A 20,915-nucleotide genomic window follows, 5' to 3' on the forward strand; every position below is an offset into this window, starting at 1 on the left:
AGCTAGGGCAGATGTAGGTGCAGACTGTCTCATGCCGTGGGCAGCTGAGATGAGGAGCTGAACCGGGAGAGAAAGCAGAGCCGAGATTTAGAAATTGCGTGAGTGGTGAGGAGCTGAAGGTGGGAAGCTGGGCTGGCAGCTGGTGCCAACGTGACGATGTGCTGGGGGAGCAGAGGAACCTTTGTTCACTGGGGGATCATCCTGAGGGAGCAGAGGAACCTTTGTTCACTGGGGGATCATCCTGGAGGAGCAGAGGCACCGAGGGATGCTCTCCTGGGGGAGCAGAAGCACCTTTGTTCACTAAGGGATGATCTCCTGGGGGAGCAAGGGGGCTTTGCTCATTGAGGGATGATCTCCTGATGGAGCAGGGGTACCTTTGTTCACTGAGGGATGATCCTGGTGGAGCAGAAGCACCTTTTCTCACTAAAGGATGCTCTCCTAGGGGAGCAGGGGCACTGAGGGATGATCTCCTGATGGAGCAGAAGTACCTTTGTTCACCAAGGGATGCTCTCCTGGGGAAGCAGGGGTACCTTTGCTCACTGAGGGATGATCCTGGTGGAGCAGAAGCACCTTTGCTCACTAAAGGATGCTCTCCTGGTGGAGCAGGGGCACTGAGGGATGATCTCCTGGTGGAGCAGAAGCACCTTTATTCACGGAGGGATGATCCTGGTGGAGCAGTGGTACCTTTATTCACCAAGAGATGATCTCCTGTTGGAGCAGGGATACCTTTGCTCACTAACAATGCTCTCCTGGTGGAGCAGGGGCACCAAGGGATGCTCTCCTGGTGGAGCAGGGTCATCTTTATTCACCGAGGGATGATCCTGGTGGAGCAGGGGCACCTTTGTTCACTGAGGGATGATCCTGGGGGAGCAGGGGCCCCTTTGCTGACCGAGGCCGGTTTGTGGCCCGTGGAGAAGGGGCTGCACCACGTCCCGACAGGAGCACACCTCACACCTGCCCCTCTCCTCCCGCCTGTCCCCGCGCCCCCGCGGCCGCTCCAGCACGGCGGTGATCAAGCCGTTTTAATTGGCCCCTCTGCAGCCGGGGCGATAAATATGTAATGTTGGGGAGTGCCCCGCTGCTCCTCACGGCGCCGGGCTGTCATTCCTGACAGGGCACTGCGTGCTCCCCTCTCTCCTCAGCCCCACGCCCAGGCTCTGCTCCCTCTCACTTCCACCCTGTGAAAACCCCACTCCTCCATCTGCCTCTGGCATCCCTAAAAAATAGAGGGGAAAAAGAAAAAAACAACAAACCCTGGAAAATGATGAACCTGAGCATGCAGTGCTCCTGAGACAGGCCCCTTCACATTTCTAAACACTCTTGATTATTCAGCTAATCTTTATTTCATGGGCCTGTTACAAGAAACACAAACGGGGGAGAAAGTAGAAGGCGGTGACACATTTAAAATACACAAGAAAAGTGCTGGCAGGAATATAATCGTTCTTCTTCCAGCGATATGAAATATTTATGGGCCTAAGTTGTGGCAAGATTCTCTGCCTCCCCTCCCACCTAACTCTGAAATGTTTTTTATTTCCCGGTACAACAGGAACTGGGGGCACTGGTGGTGCTGGCCTGGCTGTCTGCAGGGCAGGGGCACCCAGTGGCCGGGCACAGCGTCCGTCTGTCCGTCCCCGTGGCAGGGAAAGGGAGAGAAGGGAGCTGGCCAAGCCGCCCGGCTCCAACGGGAGCGGAGCTGTTACAGTCTGTTAACCCGAAATAATCCAGCAGCGTCCCTTCGGCGGGCTGTGAAAAGCCCCCTTTGAGGTGCCCGTGTTGTGCTCCCCCAGGGCATCCCGCTATTAATTCATTAGATCTGAGGGGTTTTTTCTCTCGTCCCCCCCTCTTTTCTCTTCCCCACCCCCCCTCCCTGGCAATTCAAACAGTGATGAATAGACAAAAATCCCTCAAGGGAAACATTTTTTCACTTAGTTACAAAGATTTCATGGCTAATTAGAGTAAATGTGGTTTTTAGAGTGTTAATCTCTTAACCAGCTTGGCTGGGAGGCCACCGCCACAACAGCCGAGGGGAGGGCAGGGGGGACCCGGGGGGAAAAGGTGCTCCCGACTCCTCCCGGGGGTTCCATCTGAAAGGAGATGAAGTGTCGGTGGCACCCGGAGCATCCCTGGCCACCTCCTCATCTGGGTGTCCCCTCCTCATCTGGGTGCCACCTCCTCCGCTGGGTGTCACCTCCTCAGCCGGTGTCCCCTCCCCAGCCGGTGTCCCCTCCCCAGCCGGTGTCACTCCCCAGCCGGGTGTCCCCTCCTCAGCCGGTGTCACTCCCCAGCCGGGTGTCCCCTCCTCAGCCGGTGTCCCCTCCTCAGCCGGGTGTCCCCTCCTCAGCCGGTGTCACTCCCCAGCCGGGTGTCCCCTCCCCAGCCGGGTGTCCCCTCCCCAGCCGGTGTCCCCTCCCCAGCCGGGTGTCCCCTCCCCAGCCGGGTGTCCCCTCCCCAGCCGGTGTCACTCCCCTCCCCGGGTAGGGCGAGGGCACAGCGGGGCTGGCGCGGGGCCGGCAGCTCTTTGTGCGCCCGGGGGAGCCGCGCATGGAAATGAAGCGGCGACAAGAAGTGGAATCGAGGGCAGCGCGCTGTCCTTGGGGCTCAGAGCCGCTGTCTGCAGAGAAAATAGATAAATGTATTTACTGCTGGCGGGGACGGGGAGCTGTGGCACAGGGTGGCCCTGCCACCTCCAGCTCACCGAGGGCCCGGTGACACCCCTGGGCCAGGGGGCCTCTCACTGCCGAAGGTGTTTTGCTGATGGGTCACCTCCTTTTGCGGGTTTATCCTCATGTCTGTGCAGTGATTCTCTTTTCTCCGTCTCTCCCCACCTGCGCTCCTCCCCGGCACCCACATTCAGCCTGGTTTTGGTGTTACCTCCCAGGGGAAATGGCAAATGGGGCTGAGGAGCTGCCGAGCCTGCCCAGGGCCCAGCCCGGGCCCCACGGCCAGCGAGGGGCTGGAAATTGGGGGTGGGATGTGGCCTTGAAATTCCTCCTCATCCCACTAGAGGGGATCCTCTGGATCCGGCTGAAAACCCGACACAAACCCGGCAAAGGAGCGAAGCCGCGCCGAGCCGCAGCCTCTGCCTGGTGGCGATGGGGGACGGGGCACAGGGGCTGGGAATCTGCCCGGAGCTCTGCTGGAGGGGACACAGGAGGATTTCGGTGCTGTTCAGACACTCCCGGGTGTCCGGGCTGGCCGTGGCCGGGTGTCCTCGCTCCGTGTCCGTGTCCGTGGCTCCGCAGGGTCCGAGCGGAGCGGCCCGGCCGGGGCGAGGCGGCTCCAGGGGCATTTCCCGAGGCTGATCCAGCAGCATTTCCCGAGGAAGCGCAGCTTTCCCAGCGAGTGTAACAAGTGTCACTGCTGGGTCTGATGTGCTGCGTGCTCCCTGCTGGGCTGCAGCGGGAATCCTCATCCCGCCGTGCGGCTCGGAGGGGCCGGGCACCGGGAAACTGCCGGTGCTGGGAAAGGGGAACCCTCCCCTCCCTATCAGAGAGAGCCCATCTCGTGTTTCTCCCCGTAATCGCAGCTCCTGTTTGGCTGAAATCGACCTGCCAGGGGGAAATGGGGGGAGTGAAAAGCGAGATAAATGTATCCTACTATGAAAATTTAATCCTGCTTTGCCTGGGCTAAAATCGCATTCAGAGCTGGAGATAAAATGCATCAGAGTCACATTATAAAGAAATCCAGATGATCTCTGAAGGCACGGGGAGAGTGAGGCTGGGAGGGCCCTGCTGGGGCTCTGCTGTGCCCGGCTGGAGCCACTGCTGCCCCTCCCTGCCCCTGACTCTGTGCCAGGGGCACACTCAGCTCCGTCTCCCCGCCTGCTGAAGGAGAAGGTTCTTCCGAGAGTTTCCCCTGCAGAGGTTCTGCCACCCAGCTGGTCCTGTGCTCACTCTGCACCGTGCTCAGTGCCACCTGAGTTCCTAAATCTCAGTGAGCAGGGGCGGCCCCACTGTGCCATGGGCTCCTGAAGCCCAGGAGAGGCTCTGCAGAGCTCCTGCCTGTCCAGCCATTCCCAGGTGGAGCCTGGGATGGAGCCCATCCCCAGCCCCGTGTGGGGTTGGAGGGTCCTGTCCCAGCCAGGCCCTGGCTCTGCAGAGCTCCGTGCTGTGACAGCAGCTTCCCAGGCAGGAACGTCCCTCACAGCCCTTTTCCTGCTCCAGCACCGTTTCCCCACTTCATAAAAGTGAAAGGTGACGTCTGAGTAAATATTGCCCTGACCTCTCACCTCTCCTCCTCCTCCTCCCGCTGCTGCTGCTGCTGCCTCCCCAGGGCTGGGCCAGCAGCTCCCACCTGCCCTGGGCTGCATGAGGATCTGCAGTGGGGGTGTCTGGGGAAGTCCTTGGGATGCACAGACACATCTAATCCCATTTTCTTACTGAAGGGCAGTGGATGGAGAGTGGCAGTGCTGGGAGAGGCCATTCCTGGTGTGTCCCAGCACAGGCTGGAGCCAACAGCTCATTTCCCGTGCAGCTCCTGGTGCCACAGCCCAGCCAGGTCCTGGGGGGAGCACAGGCATGTGCTGCTCTATGTGGGAACCCACACCAGGAATAATCTGTGTGAATAATGAGTGGGGGCACAGGTAGGGAGAGCTGAGTGTGGGCCCGGCCTCTGCCCCTCTGTGTGACCTGGAGGGGCTGGCAGGGCTCTCCCAGGGCTGCACCAGAAGCTCCCACCTGCCCTGGGCTCCACACCGGCTTGGGATCAGACCAGCTGTGTGGGGAAGCCCTTGGGGTGCTCAGGCACATCTAATCCCATTTTCTTGCTGAAGGGCAGTGGATGGAGAGGACCGTGCTGGGAGAGGCCGTTCCTGGTGCACAGGCTGGAGCCAACAGCTCATTTCCCCGGCATCTCCTGTGTGGCTCTGACAGCACTGACACCCCAGCGGTTTAACCCCCGCAGTGCCGGGCTCTGGAGCCCCATTTCCCTGTCTGGGGCAGGCACAGGCAAACAGGAAAGCTGCGGGGGCAGCGCCGGCTCCTGACGCGCGCCGGGGAGGAAGCGCGGCCAGAGCGGCAGCTCCAGCACTCCCTGACTCAGCGTGGAAGAAGTTCCTCCTGTCATTTCCAGGCTCGGGCAGCCTGGGAACAGATTCCTGCCAGGGAGATTGATGTGCAGCTCTTCCTGGGGCTGTCACCGGGCGGGAGCCGGCGGCGATCCCTCGTGTGCGCTGCTCCTGCCGGAGGGCACCGGGCGTCCCGCAAGAGGAGGCCACAAACCTGGAGGTGTTTTCCAGGTGTTCCTGAACCTCCCCGTTCACCTGGGAATGAGCTTCCGAAAAGTGAGTGTGTGCTCCGAGCTTTGGAGGGTGATACTCAAAAGGGGCAGCGCTTGAGGCTTTGAGCTGTTTGGATTTGCGTGGCGAGGTCTGGGCTCTCGGGGTTTGCCTTGGCAGGGTTTTCCTGCCAGCCTAAAGTGGCGATTTCCCCCTCGGAACAGGAGGCTGAGATTCTGGGAATTGGCAGCTGGGAAAGCTGTGGTGAATGCGTGTTGGTGGCAGGGTTAAACCCCCAGGTGAGGGCACTGAAATCAGCATTTTCCCACTTTTTGGGGAACATTTACACGGCAGAGCCCCAGGGCTGGGTGCTTGCCCAGGTAGCCAAATTGAGGGGTTCACGTGTGGCCAGCTCGTGTGAAGAGCTTTGTTCCCCACGGCTGGGCAGATTTATTGGTGTCAGAGCAGAGGAACGGGGAGTTGGCTGCGGAACAGGGATGTTACAGTTCAACTCCATAAAACACGCCGGCTGTCTCCTCTACTCTGTCATTTGCCAAGTCCCCAAAAAGTCGCAGTGACAGGAGCAGAGGATGGAGCTCTGCCCTCATGATCATATTTCCTGTCTTTGCTGGCTTATGTCACAGCCTGGAATGTTATTTGAAGAAAAAAAAAAATAGCCTGCGAATTTCCTTTTGATTTTTAATGGAAGTGTGAAGAGGTGGGGAGGAAAAGGGAGCGTGCCTGGAGGTTTCCTAACTGCCTCGATTATTCTTATGGATAAAATATGGCATTTCACAGGTTTGAAATCTGCCCTGAGGTTAAAACATGGAACTGTGGAATGGTTTGGGTTGGAAAGGACCTTAAAGGTCCCTTCCTTGAAGTTGTCCAAGGCCAGGCTGGATGGGGCTTGGAGTAACCTGGGACAGTGGAAGATGTCCCTGCCATGGTAGGGGGTGGAACTGGATGAGATTCCAGGTCCCTTCCAGCCCACAGCATTCTGTAATTCCACGATGAACCCAGAGTAAGCAAACTGAGAGCAAGAGCTCTTCAAAGTCCACCTTGGAATGAGAAACACTTTTGTGTTTGCCTTAAACCTTCCAAAACTCCTGACTTTTGCTGTCTGCCCCTCTGGATTTCCAAATGAGTTTAATGTCACAGGCATCATCCATTGTGAGACTGGAGCTGGGAGGCCCAGATGGAAAAACATCCCCAGGGATGGGCTCGGCTGGGAGATGCTGTGGCTGAAGAAGGAGCACTGCAGGTTCTTTGTGCCCCCAGTTGTGAAGTTTCCTTGCAGTTCTCAAGGAGTTAATTCCAGCAGCAGCGAGGACAAGCCCTCTCTCCTGGAGTGTTTGGCTCCCCTGGCAGCTGAGGAGCCTCCTGGAGCAGGAATTGTGTTCAAAGCCTGCTCAGTGGTGACAGGTCCAGACTGTCTTTAAAGATCTCATAGCAACCGAGGGGCTCGGGCCAAGCTCGCCGAGCTCAGGGCGAGAGAGAGGCAGCAGCCCCTCGCTTGTCCCCGGGGCCATAATGAGGTGCTGCGACAAGAGCTTGTGTAACTCTGCTTTTCAGGGCAGCAATTGTGTGACAGGGACAAGTCCTGGGTGACAGGGACAAGTCGGTCCCGGCGGTTCCACCAGATGAATTCCCCCGGAGCCGAGGTGGCCGCGGCTTGTGCCGGGCTCGGCTCAGCGGTGCCAGAACAAACTCCCGGAGAGAAACAAAGGCTGAGGCTCTTGTGAGGACTTCCAGGGGTGTTGTATAACTTGGTTTAAGACAAAAACAACAACAAAAAAAGATAAGAGTTAGCCCAGCCCGGGGTCACTGGGAGGTTTGGCCTCAGGAGGGACAGGTTGGGTGGAACTGCAGGGACTTTGCAGAGGGGGTTTTCACCTCCGAGTGGGAATTTGGGATGTGTTGGATTTTAACCATTCACTGCCTCGCAGACCTGTACCAATGAGCTCTGTGTCAGTCCATTGAAATGAGATTTAATTGCCTTTTAATAAAGGAATGGTCTCCCCAGGGGTGAGTCCTGCTGGCACAGGGCTTTGGGCAGCTCACGTGCCCCAGCAGAATCTGCTCTCACACCCTCTGAGCTGCAAAGATCTATTGGAAACCAAACAATTTTGGCTTAATTTCCTTCTCCTCCCAAGATTTAAAAAAAAAGCATTATTTTTATCTCAAACTGCAAATTTTAACATGAGGAGAAGCAGAATATTGGCTCATTCATTCATCCCTGTGAATTCCTGCTTCATTCTCTGCAAATTCCCATTATAAACATGACACTTGGGCAGATTATCTGCTTTAGCCATCGTGTTACTGAAGGGGATATCATATTAATTTCCTTGTCTTTGAGTTTGTTCTCATCTATGTGGGATCATTTGCTTAGAAGTCTTGTGATCCTTAATGTAACTGTTGGTCTTTGCTTCTGGCTTCACGAATGACAAAGGGAGCCGCACTCAAGTGCTCCTGGATTTTCCAAAATCACCAGTTTTCCTCAGATTTGGGAGGTTCTTTTTTGGCCAGGCACCTTGACTGGGTTGTGTTGGTGAAAGCTCCACAGGTTTTGGGAGAGAGAGCTTCAATTATTGAGTTTTGGCTTTGCCCCCTGCAATCCTTGAGCTTTGTAGGGATGATTTGGGGACCTGGAGGAGCAGTTTGTGGTTGCAAAGGGGAGATTTATAAAATTGAACCAGCTGAGAGTGGTGCACTGGCTCTCATGAGTCTTTCTGTTGTGTTTTTGGAGGAAACTCTTCTGTGATGTGTCCTTGGGTTTGCCAAAGGAGCCCTGCCACACACTCAGCTGTAGCTTCTCTCCCTGTGGGATCTCTCTGTATTTTATGGAATCCAGGAGATTCTGTGGTCAATTCTTGACCCACCTTGGTGATGTGTCCACTCAGGGGTGATAGGGTGGCTTTGATCCCCGTGCTGCTCCACCCAGAGCAGTGCCCTGGGGATTTGGGGACAGCCTGTGGCCAGGGTGGGACACATCCCTGGGGCAGAGCTGAACCCAAGGGTGCTGTGGGCTCTCGGGGCAGGCAGGCTGGGCTGCATCCCTGTGAAATATGGCCTCACACGTCCTTGAAGGATTTATTGTTTTCCGGGCACGGCTGGAGCCCGTCCCACAGGCTGGATGTGGGAAGGAAGTGACTCAGTTGCTCTCCAGACAAGTGCAGCTTTGAAACCCAGGGAGGCAGGAGGCAGCTGAGAGGCTCCGGCTCGCTCCCGGTGGAATTCCCGGTGTGGCTCTCGCTCCTGGTGGGCTCTGGCTGGGCTGGGCAGGGGCTGAGAGGGAAAAGGTCGGGCTGGGCAGTGGCTACGGAGCCTCAGGACCCTGTGGGGTGAGGATGTCACAGCAGAGCAGGTGACAAGGGAAGGTGGGACCCGCAGGGGCAGGCAGAGGCTGTGCGTGCCGTGCCAAGGCTGGAGCAGCTGGAGCAGCCCATGGCCAATCGATTGCCACGCCAGGGGCACAGCGAGGGACACAGCCTGAGCAGCAGCAGCTTCCAGGGGGTTTTATGGAATATTTTCCACCCCCACAGACAGAACCAGGGTGACCCTTTCTGGGTGAGGAGTGGGGGTGCTGCAGCTCCTCTCCTGTCACCCTCATTGTCCCCACAGGGCCGGTGTTTGTGCCCTGCTCTCAGCTACTCAGAATTCCTGATTTTCCTCAGGCTTTTGGGATATCTCATCCATCAAAGTGTCCAGCCCCTCTTTAGCCTCAGACCTTCTGGCTGATGTCAGATGGGGACGTCAGCAGCTGCTTTCTCCATCTTATTATCAGCTTGGTTGGAGAGAGAGAAGTTTTTAAATGACAGAGATCCTTAGCAAAGAAACGAGAGTTAGTGTTAAAAATAAAGAAAACAAGACAGCTCGTTTCATCTAAACAGAAGGGTTATTAAACAGGCTTGAATTAATCAGAGATCTGCCAGAGCTCTGAAATTGAAAAGCAGGGCAGAGGAGCAGGGAGCACACGAGTGTGAAGGAGCCACTTTCTCAAGCAGACATTGATGTCCCAACGCTCTGGGAAGGGGAGATGATGTTCAGCTGCTGGTGGCACAGAGGGGAGAAGGCTCCAGGCTTTGGGGTCCTTGCCTGGACCTCAGGACATGAGGCTGGGGGCAGGTGGGAGCCCCCAGACCCCGACTGGCAGCTCGTGGTGGGACCCAGACCCTGACTTGGCCAGGCACCATCCCCGTCGGGGTCACTGCTCTGCTGGCTGGAGCAGGCTGGGCAGGGATGGAGCTCTTTTACCCTTCCCAGGGTTCAAGTACCTTGAAACTCCGTCAAAAGCAGAATCAAGCACCCGAGAGATGCCCTTGGAAGGGCAGACAGCCCTGGCAAAGAGGCTTTGGGGGATAAAGGTGTTTCCTTGGTGGTGGCTGCAGCTCCCAGCCCACCCTCCTCAGACAGGCCTGACAGGGGCTGGCTAATGGCCCTTGAAGGGCTCCTCAGTGCTGTGTGACCCCTGCCCTGCATCGTGTATCTGCTTTGCTTTTCCTGATTGTTTAAAGGGCTTCTGCAGTTGTGTTCTGCCCTCCCAAATCCCCTGATCCCACAGTGGCACCTCGATGATAATTCCTGCCGTGTTTGTGGTGGGAATGCTGGGGCTGTGAGGGGCAGCTGGAGGGTGGAGGGGAGCAGGGGGCTGGTGCTGGCCATGGAGTGGGAATGAAGCTGTCCCTGTGAGTGTCCCTGCAGTGCCCACCCTGCTGGGGGCTGAGGAATGAACACCCTGTGCAGTTCCTGCAGTGCCCACCCTGCTGGGAGCTGAGGAATAAACACCTTCTGTGTGTTCCTGCCCTGCCCACCCTGCTGGGGACCATGGAATGAACACCCTGTGCCTGTCCTTGCCCTGCCCACCCTGCTGGGGGCTGTGGCACCGCTGTCCCCGCAGGGATGGGCAGCAGGACGGCCTGGGGGTGCCCAGGCTTGCCTTGGTGCTGATCCCAGGAGATCAGCCCGTTCTGGAGTGGCAGGGACCACCCCCACCACCACCCCCAGTAACCCCCAAACACACCCAGGGGCGCTCACAGGCAGCTCCGTGCTCCCCACACGACACCCAGCGCTGCCCAGCTGGGGGTTCAGCATCCCAGAGCCTGATGTGAAGAAATGCACCATTTCCCGGTTTACTTAGGTAACAGCGCTGTGGCTACTGTGCAAACACCTCCGGCTGCCGGAGGGAGCGGGGGGATAACGAGCCCCGCCCGCTGCGAGGGGCTGGCACAGCCAAAGGAGCTCTGTTGCAGGATTTCTGTTTAATGGAGTGGCTGGGGACCCATTTAATTTGGAGCTGGGGCTCTTCACTTGCCTGTGGTGTGCTTGGAGTGAGGCCAGGAGAAGCTGCTGCTTATTTTTCTCCCGCAGTTCGGTGGCCGCGCTGTGATCCTCCCTCGTGCCGCTCTGTAATATTCTCTTGTAATAAACTGCAGCTGGATGTCACCTGGGGACACGGGGCTGGGCTGAGCACGGGGAGATAAAACTCCCTGCCTTGCCACCGGGACCTTTTGCTTAGCCTTGGGCAAATCATTTCATCGTTTAATCTGCTTGCACCTAAGGTCAGCAGCCATTAAATTCCATTTTGTTGGGAATAAAGTCCATGAATAATCAAACGATGCTCAGGTGGAGAGGTGGATTCAGCTCAGTCCACCAGGACTCAGGTAGGAAACCAGAAAAAGCACTTTCTGAGGCACATAAACCTGACCTAGATTGCCTGGAGGGGTTGTGGATTCTGTTTCTGGGGGTCCTTGAGGACTATTTAGAGGAACACGGCTGGGATGATGGCTATAACAGCTGGGCCGTGCAGCAGGGGGCTGCGTCAGGCACTCACAACTCTCTCTCCAACTCTCTCAACGTTATCCAAAGCCAGTGACCTGTTTACACAGGTCTGGCTGAACCTGAGCCTCCCCGAAACTTGACTGAACCAGCTATGAAACTTCAGAAGTGTTAAATTTCCCCTCGGTGTCAGACTTCAAGGCAGCCTGGAAAGCCAGGGTCTGTTCTGCTCCAGCACGTCAGGTTGTCACCAGCCTCAAACCCGTCCTCGGGGACTGCCTGGGGAATAAAGTCCTCCTTCCCCGGCTCCCCTCTCCCAGCAAGGTAATTTATGAGCTATTTCACAGCAGCGCTCTCCAGGCTCAATCGCTGCCAGCTGCGGTTTCTCAGCGAGCAGGTGTCAAGTGTCAGCGCGGGGAGAGGCGGAGGTGTCTCATTTCTGCCACCGAGGTGTCCGCGCTCCGGGATGGATTTCCCTGCCAGCCCTGGGGGCTGCTGGGTTAAGTGACTCCAGCTGTAAGGCACAGCTGGGTGACAGCCACAGCTGCGGTGCTGCTTTGGCTCTCCCAGGGGATGGGGGGATTGAGAGCACAACTTGTCCAGGCCTGTCCAGCAAATCTGGGACGACGCCAGGGGTGGCATCAGATGTGGCCTGTCCTTGTCCTCCAAACTGCAGCTCCAAATGTGGGGCTTAGGGCAGGGCCCTCGCAGGATTTTTCTGCTTCTCTGGAGCTGTGTGTGCACAGCAGGGAGGTGGAGGGGAGAGCTTTGCACAGTGTGTGCTGTATAAACAAATATCTGGGCTCCGGACAAATTTTGTGCATAATTCCTGCGATGGTGTTTGTTATCAGGGAAATGCCTTTTGGTGGCTGGGTTCTGTTCTTCCCCTCCTCTTCCTTGTCCCAGGCCTGGAGGAAGCAATAATCACAATGCTGTGTTTTGCCCTCTTAACTCTTTCTCAGAAGGCTGCGAGCCTGTGAAATGCCATCCCTGGGAATGAGCAGCCCCGGGGAAAGGGGACACAGCTCCTGGCACGGGTCCTGCCCGTGGCTGCCAGCACAGAGCAGGGACAGGGCGAGCCAGGAAGGTGGATTTTGGTCCAAAACCCAAAGGGTTCAGGTTGTGTTTTGTGTTATTTGTCATCCCCGTGAGGAAACCTCTGGAAAAACCTCGGAGCCGACTCCAGGCTCCTCACTGGTGATTTACAGCTTGTCCTTATTGTTGTTGGAGTCAAAACACTAAACAGAAAAGGCCAAGAAGAGGTGGCAGGAGCCGTCCTCATGGCTCTGTGTTACAGAATTCCAGTTATTCACACCAAGCTGCCAGAACCTTCCCCTGGGGTCAGGCTCTGGGGCGGTGTCTGCCTGGTGGGCACTGCTGGGGTCTGCAGGGAGGAGGGCCAGAGCTCCCAGCTCCAGGACAGCCAGGGAAATCCTCTGCTTGGGCATGGATGTGCTGAGCCTTCTCTTCCCTGACAGCAAGGACGGGGTGGTGTGAGTGGGCAGGGAGGTTTCTGCTGGGCAAGGGGGGAATTGGTGGCCTGGGGCTCCTCTGGCTGTGCTGGCCTGGCCAAAGAGGCACCACAGAGCACTCAGACCTCTGATCCACGCTGGAAACATCCCAGGGCTTGGAAAAGCTTCCATCAGACAGTTTGGTTTGGACTTTTTTGTCTAATTAAACTCAAACTCTATTAATTATTGTAAGGTCTTCCTCCATAGCTGACAAATGTGTCCTGAATGTCACTCCTTCGAGGGGATCAGTCACTGCAGCAGCTCCAGTGTTTGGAAAGTTTTCACAGGGAAATTCCCGAGGTGCTGCGGGAGGGAGGAGGCTCCAGCATCTGTGTTCCCACTTGCTGCCAAAAAATGGCCAAACTCGGGGCTTTTCCCCTCATTCCCGTGGGTTATGGAGCCAATGGAAGGGGAAGGGCTCAGCCTGAGGTCGCTCCAGAGGGTTTGTTCTGCCTTTGGGTTTATCATGTGCAGCCTGTCCTCCTGGTGACCCTTTGGGCACTGCTGGGGGTGTGACAGCCTGGTGACCCTTTGGGCTGGGGGGATGTCACAGCCTGGTGACCCTTTGAGCAGGGCTGGGGTGGTGACACAGCCTGGTGGCCATTTGGGCAGTGCTGGGGGGGTGACACAGCCTGATGGCCCTTTGGGCAGTGCTGGGGGGGTGTGACATTCTGGTGACCCTTTGGGCAGTGTTCGGAGGGGATGTCACAGCCTGGTGACCCTTTGGGCAGTGTTCGGAGGGGATGTCACAGCCTGGTGGCCCTTTGGGCAGTGCTGGAGGGTGTCACAGCCTGGTGACCCTTTGGGCCTTGCTGTGGGTGGTGGTGACAGCCTGATGGCTCTTTGGGCACTGCTCGGGGGGTGTCACAGCCTGGTGATCATTTGGACTGGAGAGGTGTCACAGCCTGGTGGCCCTTTAGGCAGTGCTGGGGGTGTGACAGCCTGGTGACCCTTTGGGCTGGAGAGATGTGACATTCTGGTGGTCCTTTAGGCAGTGCTGGGGGCTGTCCCCTGTCCCTGCTCCCAGCCATGAATCTTCTGGGGCTGCAAAGAGCAAAAAAAGGCAGAACCCACCCCCAGCTTTGAGAGCAGCCCCTGAGCCCCTCCTCCCCAGCTCTGTCATTCACAGGATCTGTTCAGCCCCCACAGAGCCAGCCTGGGATTTATGGCCCAATCTGCTCCCCCCTGCCTGGGGACCCTGGTGGCCTCTGGGCGGGGGGAAACACAGGGACAGAAAAAAGGACAGGGAAAAGCTTGTGGGGCTGGGAGGGTGGAGGTGAGGATCAGGGGATGATGAGGAGTCAGTGCAGGTCCTGGGGTCAGGGAAGGCACTGGGGATGCTTTGCTGTGTCCTGGAGCTGCCAGGGCACATCCAGAGGGGGTGAACATCCCAGGAAACAGGAGCTGAGGGAGCGGAGGGGATGGGTGAGGGCCCAGCAGTGCTGAGTGTAAATCACTGCTCACCAGACCAACCCCAGCCCCAAAGAAAAGCCCCCGTCACCACCAGGCAAACACAGCTGCCTCACTGGTGACATCAGAATTGTGCCTTTGAGCTGTCATTTGCCACAGGAGATTCTCTTGTTTTGGCTTTAATCTTCTTCTTTTTTTTTGTTTTTGTTTTTGTTTTTGTTTTTGTTTGCTTGTTTTGTTTTGTTTTGTTTTGTTTTGGGGGGGGGGTTTCTGGATCTGTTTTTGGTTTTTTTTTTTCCTTGTGTGGTTTTTTTTTTGTTGGGTTTTTTGGTTTTTGTTTTTTTTTTTTTTTGGTCTGCACAAAATGCCACTAATGACAAACTGTGGTGCCCGTGAGTGAGTGACAGCTGAAATGAGAGAAATGACTAATGGTGCCTCCTGAAGCCCTGTCGCATGGAGATTAAATGAGCCCTTTTCTCTTCCCCCCTCAATGAGAATCATGGGCATTTGAATAATAATATTATAGTCTCCATTAGGATGACAGTGGGGGAAAAAATCGGCTCAGACCTGTGATTATTCCTTCAATCTAATAATTATTTAAATACCAGATAACTCCTTTCAGCCTAATTGAGGCCTTTCAGCTGCTTGGGTTTATATTGTGTGCCTGAATTTACTCTTGCTTTCACCTTGCGTTACTAATAGCTGCAGATTGCTTCTGAGGCTGTATTTTAAAACTCTCTTCAGGAAAAAAAGAAAAAAAAAAAAAGAGGGAAAATTAATGATCAAATGGTATTAAGGATCAGAGTTAAAACCATCCATTCTGCTGGTGTTTAACTCCCCAGGTGTTTGGCCTCCTCCACAGTGATGGTTGGAGGTGGGAGGGACCTTAAAGCTCATCCAGTGCCACCCCTGCCGTGGGGAGGGACAATTTCCACCATCCCAGGTTGCTCCAAACCCCATCCAACCTGGGCTTGGGCACTCCAGGGATGTGGCAGCCACAGCTGGCAACCTCTGCCAACATCTCCCCACTGCCTGAGCCAAGAATTCCTCCCCAAAATCCCAGCTGGCCCTCACAGGGCTGTGTGGTGTCTCATTGCTGAGCTCTGCTCAACTCTGCACCCTCACTGGCGCTGTTCTGCACCACAACAACACAGACTCTGGACTTCAGAAGGCTGAAAATTACTCCTTTATTTTTGGGATGTGTCTTTTGTACTATTTTATACATGTCCCTTTTATACTATCTTACACAGACCAATTTGATTGGCGAAACAAAGACAAACTTTTATAATCACATTGGTCAGACCAGAGGGACATCAAGAAGAAGTCCCTCCTAGAAAAAGGAATGAATAACAAAGTTAGAGTTACAAAAACATTCTTCCTGTTTATAGAAAATTCCCTGGGAAAAGAATTTCAGAAAACCAAAACACCTCAGGCACAGAACCAGGGCTACACCTCACCTTGTCCCTGGGGACAGACAGGAGCACCCCGGGGGTGACACGGACCCAGGGATGGCTGGGGAGGGTGGCAGCTCATGGCCATGGTCTGTCGTGTTCAGATGATGTTTGAAAGGCAGATTCTCCTTCCTGCATGATCTCTCTCACCGCTGGCAGTGGCTGTTCATAAATGCTCTGCAAAGCCCTTGCTGTGAGGCTCAGCAGAGAGGCTGGGCACAGCTGATGGCTCTGCTGCACAGCAGCCCCACATTGAGCTGGGTTTGGGCTGGCCTTTTTTCTGAAAAAGATGTAAAACTGCTGTGCTCCCTGTGCAGAGCTGCTGCTCTCCCACACAGCCAGGTGCGTGCAGAGCTCAGTTATTTAAATGTGTTCATTTCTCACCTGCACTGTCCTGGTCTCACCCTGCAATGGAACAACTTTTTAGGAACTGGAAGGTGCTGAGCAGGAAAATGGTGTGTGCAGAGCTTTGCAGCAGGGCCTCCCTGTTCTCTGGGGGATCTCTCCCTTTTGGGACTCCCCTTGAAGCAGAGCCTGTAGAGGACCATGTCCCAGGGCTTGGGGCACTGTGGGTTCCAGGCAAAGCTGCTCTGACACCCCTGAGCCCCGTGGTCAGGTGTCAGTGCCCACCATGTGTCATCAGCATGGAAAGGACCCTCCCAGACCCCAGGGAACCCTTTGATCCGTGCCATTTGGAGAGGTTCTGGGTCAGGGAATGCTGTTGGGGCATTCACTCGGGAATGGCATTGGGATATTCACTCAGGAATGGTCTTGGGATGTTCACTCAGAAATGGTGTTGGGATGTTCACTCGGGAATGGCGTTGGGGTGTTCACTCGGGAAAGGTGTTGGGGTGTTCACTCAGGGATGGCATTGGGGTGTTCACTCGGGAATGGCGTTGGGGTGTTCACTCAGGGATGGCATTGGGGTGTTCACTCGGGAATGGCGTTGGGATATTCATTCAGGAATGGTGCTGGAATGTTCACTCAGGGATGGCGTTGGGGTGTTCACTTGGGAATGGTGTTGGAGTGTTCACTCAGAAATGTGGTGAGAAGAGCTGGGGAGTCTCCTGGTGCTGCTGTGGATGTGGGAAGGCAGCAGGAGCAGCTGTTCTGTGCCACAACTGTCCCCAAAACACCGAGAGGGCGGCAGGGTCCGTGCCCTCCCTGGGACAGACAAACTGCCACAGCCAAAGGTGGGAACACCGAGCCTGGCAGCGAGAGGGGAGCAGCTGGGGAAACATCTCCCTGAGCAGAATGAGAAAGCCATTACCGCTGCCTCTCTCCTGTCGTGTCTCCTGTCAGTGACACGGAGATGGCAGCGCGGGGACAGAGCTCCTTTGTCACCTCTCGGGAGCAGCCGTCTCCGGATCCCGGCGGGAACAAGCCTAAAGAGCGGCGGCTCGCTGACATCGCCAGCTCAGGGCGCCTCGGCAGGGCTGGGAATTGGTTTAAATCAAAATAAAACCAAAGTAGGAGCAGCAGCCCTCAGATGGGGGGTGAGGGAACGGCCTCCTGCCGGGGTGGGGGGATCAGAGCTGCAGGGGCAGGGTTCCATGGGCTGTGTGGATGGGTGCAGAGTGTGGCTCAGCCTCAGCCCAGGGCTGGGGTGACCCCGAGGTGAGGGAGGATGTCTCTGAAGTGGTTCCTCTGCCTGCCCAGTCTGGAGCACATAAGGAGTGCAGAATTTGGGATAAAGGAGAACTTCGTGGTGGTTTTCTGCTTCCTTGCACTCAAGCACCTCTGTGGCCAGGTCGAGCAGGCTGCTCTGGGCTGGTGGTGTCTCCCCTGCTGGCAGGGTCTGGTGGCTGATCTAACCATGCGCTCCCACCATGGTGGCAGCTGATTTTTGTCAGGAAATACCTTGTGAAGGAGTTCCTGCCTAAAAAGCACCTGCTTGAGAGGCACTTCTGGCTCCGGGGAGGTCTGAGGGGAGGTGGCAGCACCTCCAGTGTGTTTGTGCTCAATGAACTTGCCTGCACGAGGCTTCTTCCTCAGGTTCCCAAATTAAACCAGAGAGGGTTTAAAGGTAAAGAACAGCTCTTATTTCTTCTGCTGCTTGCAGCAACACACCCTGCAGGAGACATCCTTTCAGCCAACATTGCAGATGGGTGGTTGGGGCTGTGAGCAGCAGGCTTTGTCTTGGGCTGGAGCTGATTCTCCCCTCCCTGGCTGAGCAGAGCATGGTCTAGACAGCCAAACCCCACCACAAATTAAGATGCAGGGGCTGAAACAAGTGGCAAAGCATCAAGCCTGAACTGTCCTCCAGTAAGTTGTGGACTTGCTTAATTCTCGTTGTGCTCAGAGACACCCTCCCTTTATCTCAAGGACTGTGTAATTAGAAAGCCTCCTTTGAATTTTATCCGCAGGGCACACAGGATCTAATCCTTTGCTCTGGGTGGTTCTTCTCTCCACAGAACCATGTGAGGGACGTTGCCGGGGCTCAGGACGTGCACGGGGGACACGGAGTTTGCCTTTCCCAGGATGGATCAGAGGAGGAGCTGGCCTCGGGCACTGGACTCTGATGGCCGGTCAGTGGCTCTGCTCTGCCTCCTCCTGGCATCGCTCTCCCGGGACGTGTCCAGCAACGCCTCCTTCAACACTTTCCACTCGGAGAACCGGGACTGGACGTTCAACCACCTGACGGTGCACCGGGGCACGGGCGCCGTCTACGTGGGGGCCATCAACAGGGTGTACAAGCTCTCGGGGAACCTGACCATCCTGGTGGCCCACAAAACCGGTCCCGAGGAGGACAACAAGTCCTGCTACCCTCCCCTCATCGTGCAGCCCTGCAGCGAGGTCCTCACGCTCACCAACAACGTCAACAAGCTGCTCATCATCGACTACTCCGAGAACCGGCTGCTGGCGTGCGGCAGCCTCTACCAGGGGGTCTGCAAGCTGCTGCGCCTCGACGACCTCTTCATCCTGGTGGAGCCCTCACACAAGAAGGAGCATTACCTGTCCAGCGTCAACAAGACGGGCACCATGTACGGGGTGATCGTGCGCTCCGAGGGCGAGGACGGGAAGCTCTTCATCGGCACGGCGGTGGATGGGAAGCAGGATTATTTCCCCACCCTGTCCAGCCGGAAGCTGCCCCGGGACCCGGAGTCGTCGGCGATGTTGGATTACGAGCTCCACAGTGACTTTGTCTCGTCCCTCATCAAGATCCCCTCGGACACGCTGGCCCTGGTCTCGCACTTCGACATCTTTTACATCTACGGCTTCGCCAGCGGTAACTTTGTCTATTTCCTGACGGTGCAGCCGGAGACCCCCGAGGGCGTCTCCATCAACTCCGCCAGCGACCTCTTCTACACCTCCCGCATCGTCCGCCTGTGCAAGGACGACCCCAAGTTCCACTCGTACGTGTCGCTGCCCTTCGGCTGCGTCAGGGGGGACACGGAGTACCGCCTGCTGCAGGCTGCCTACCTGTCCAAGCCAGGGGAGGTGCTGGCCAGGGCCCTCAACATCACAGCGCAGGAGGACGTGCTCTTTGCCATCTTCTCCAAGGGGCAGAAGCAGTACCACCACCCCCCTGATGACTCGGCGCTCTGCGCCTTCCCCATCCGCACCATCAACACCCACATCAAGGAGCGCCTGCAGTCCTGCTACCAGGGCGAGGGCAACCTGGAGCTCAACTGGCTGCTGGGGAAGGATGTGCAGTGCACCAAAGCGGTGAGGATGGGCTGGGTGTTGGCTGTGGGAGCCCTCGAGAGCTGGGGTCTGTTGCTGTTACAGACACGAAAGAACCATGCACTCACCGTCAGGTTGAAGTGAGGAAAAGAAGGGGCAGTTTATTATGATTTAGGGTTTAAATAGGATTAGAAATTCGGTCAAGGATTGGTAGATGAGAGGAACACCTCTCTGACCCCAATGGTCAATTCAGAAGTCCATCACCGAGATATATGAAAAACAATCTACATTGTTTTGAGAGACTCCAGTTAAAGAATGTAAACAATCATCAGAAGGCTAAAGAATCAGGGTGACAGGGGTTGGTCCCTGACCCAATGGAACACAAGTGTGCAGAGTAGGATCAGTCCACCTGTGCCTCAGTTTCCCTAAATTCAGAGCACTCTTCCGCTTTAATCCATGCTCTCATCCTACAGTGTGATGGCAATGAGGGGAGGGGTGGTGTTAAGGCACAATGAAGGTGTGCAGCTCTCCGGGAGTCTTTGTCACTCCTGGCCCAGGGCTCTGGAAGCTGCAGGACCCCTGGGGAAGGTGGCTGGAGCTGGCAGGGGGTGGCACGTTGGTGGCCCCCACCCTTGCTGCCAGCACTGCCAGTTCCCTCCACACCACCCCGAGTGTGGGGGGCTGCCCTGGGCTCTGTGTCACTCACAGCTGCCCCAAACCTTGTCTTTCCAGCCAGTCCCCATCGACGACAACTTCTGTGGGCTGGACATCAACCAGCCCCTGGGGGGCTCGGTGCCCGTGGACGGGGTGACGCTCTTCACCTCCAGCCGCGACCGCATGACCTCCGTGGCCTCCTACGTCTACAACGGCTACAGCGTGGTCTTCGTGGGCACCAAGACGGGCAAGGTGAAGAAGGTAAGCCTAGTCCATGGCTGTGGAGAGCTGGGTTTTGGGTTCTGGGTTCTGGGTTTTTGAGCTGGGTTTTGTCTCTCTCAGGATGCTCTGATGCGTCACCGCCGCTGTGTCTCGCGAGTGTTTCCCAGGGAGAAACTGGGAGTGAAGCAGGAATGGAAATGGCAGAGTTTGGGTCACAGGCTGGGGCTGGAGAGGCAGAGTTCAGCTCTCAATGTTGTTAGTGTGGATTGTTTTGGAGTGTGTTTGTTCCAAGTTTTGGGAAAGGCGAAGTTGAAGCTGCTGCAGGATGGTCCTGGAAAAGGATCCAAAGGAGCTCAGATGGAAATCTTGTGATAGTTTTGCTTCCCAGCAGTCCTGCTGCAACTGGTGCAGAAGACTGTGAGTTACAAAGCCTTTGGAGCTGCTGGCGCTGGCAGGATTTTGGTCATGGGGAGATAGGAATAGGTTAATGTGGCTGCTTTTGGAACCAGGCCCCAGGGCAGAGTCCTGCTGCTTCCCTCGGCCCCTTCCCTCCTGCTGGATGATTGATCAGCCCTGGAACATTCCTTGTCCTCTTCACCACAAACACTGAGGAGGGGGTTGGTAGGGCTCAGGTGGGAGTCACAGAGTGTTTTGGGTTGGAAGAGACATGGGCAAGGACACCTTCCACCAGCCCAGGCTGGTCCAAGCCCTGTCCAACCTTCAATGACTTTTGGGCCTTTGAAGTCCAGCTGGGATTTCCCCACTTCAGAATCACAAAATCACAGAATATTCTGAGTTGGAAGGGAACTCTCCGAGGAGTCCTGCATTTAAAATAAGTGTGGAAGTGGCCTTGGGGTGTAAACAGGGGAGTGTGAGAGCCCTTGCTGGCCTTTAGAGCTGGAGCTGCAGCTGGAAGCCAGCTCAGCAGTGGGGCTGATCCAGCTCCAGCAAAAGCAGCTCTGGCAAGCTGAGACCCTTCCAATTAACCTCAGCTCTAAATGACAGCATTAGGTGAGCATGTTAAATGCAGCCCCTGCTCCTTCATGCCGG

The 20,915-nt window shown here is 56.2% G+C and overlaps 1 protein-coding gene across 1 annotated transcript in view; it reads left to right on the forward strand.

Annotated features, from left to right (window-relative positions):
• Positions 1 to 8,394: 8,394 nt before the first annotated feature.
• The window catches only part of PLXNA2 (plexin A2), a 156,489-nt gene continuing 143,968 nt past the window's right edge, over positions 8,395 to 20,915 (forward strand). The window contains exons 1-3 of the mRNA XM_083878417.1: positions 8,395 to 8,455; positions 17,777 to 19,031; positions 19,722 to 19,904. Of these exons, the coding sequence (XP_083734543.1) occupies positions 17,844 to 19,031; positions 19,722 to 19,904 (1,371 nt within the window). The 5' untranslated portion in view covers positions 8,395 to 8,455; positions 17,777 to 17,843. The remainder of the gene's footprint in view (positions 8,456 to 17,776; positions 19,032 to 19,721; positions 19,905 to 20,915) is intronic.

This window comes from Zosterops lateralis (genome assembly GCF_965231275.1).
Source record: "Zosterops lateralis genome assembly, chromosome: 26".
Classification (NCBI taxonomy): domain Eukaryota; kingdom Metazoa; phylum Chordata; class Aves; order Passeriformes; family Zosteropidae; genus Zosterops; species Zosterops lateralis.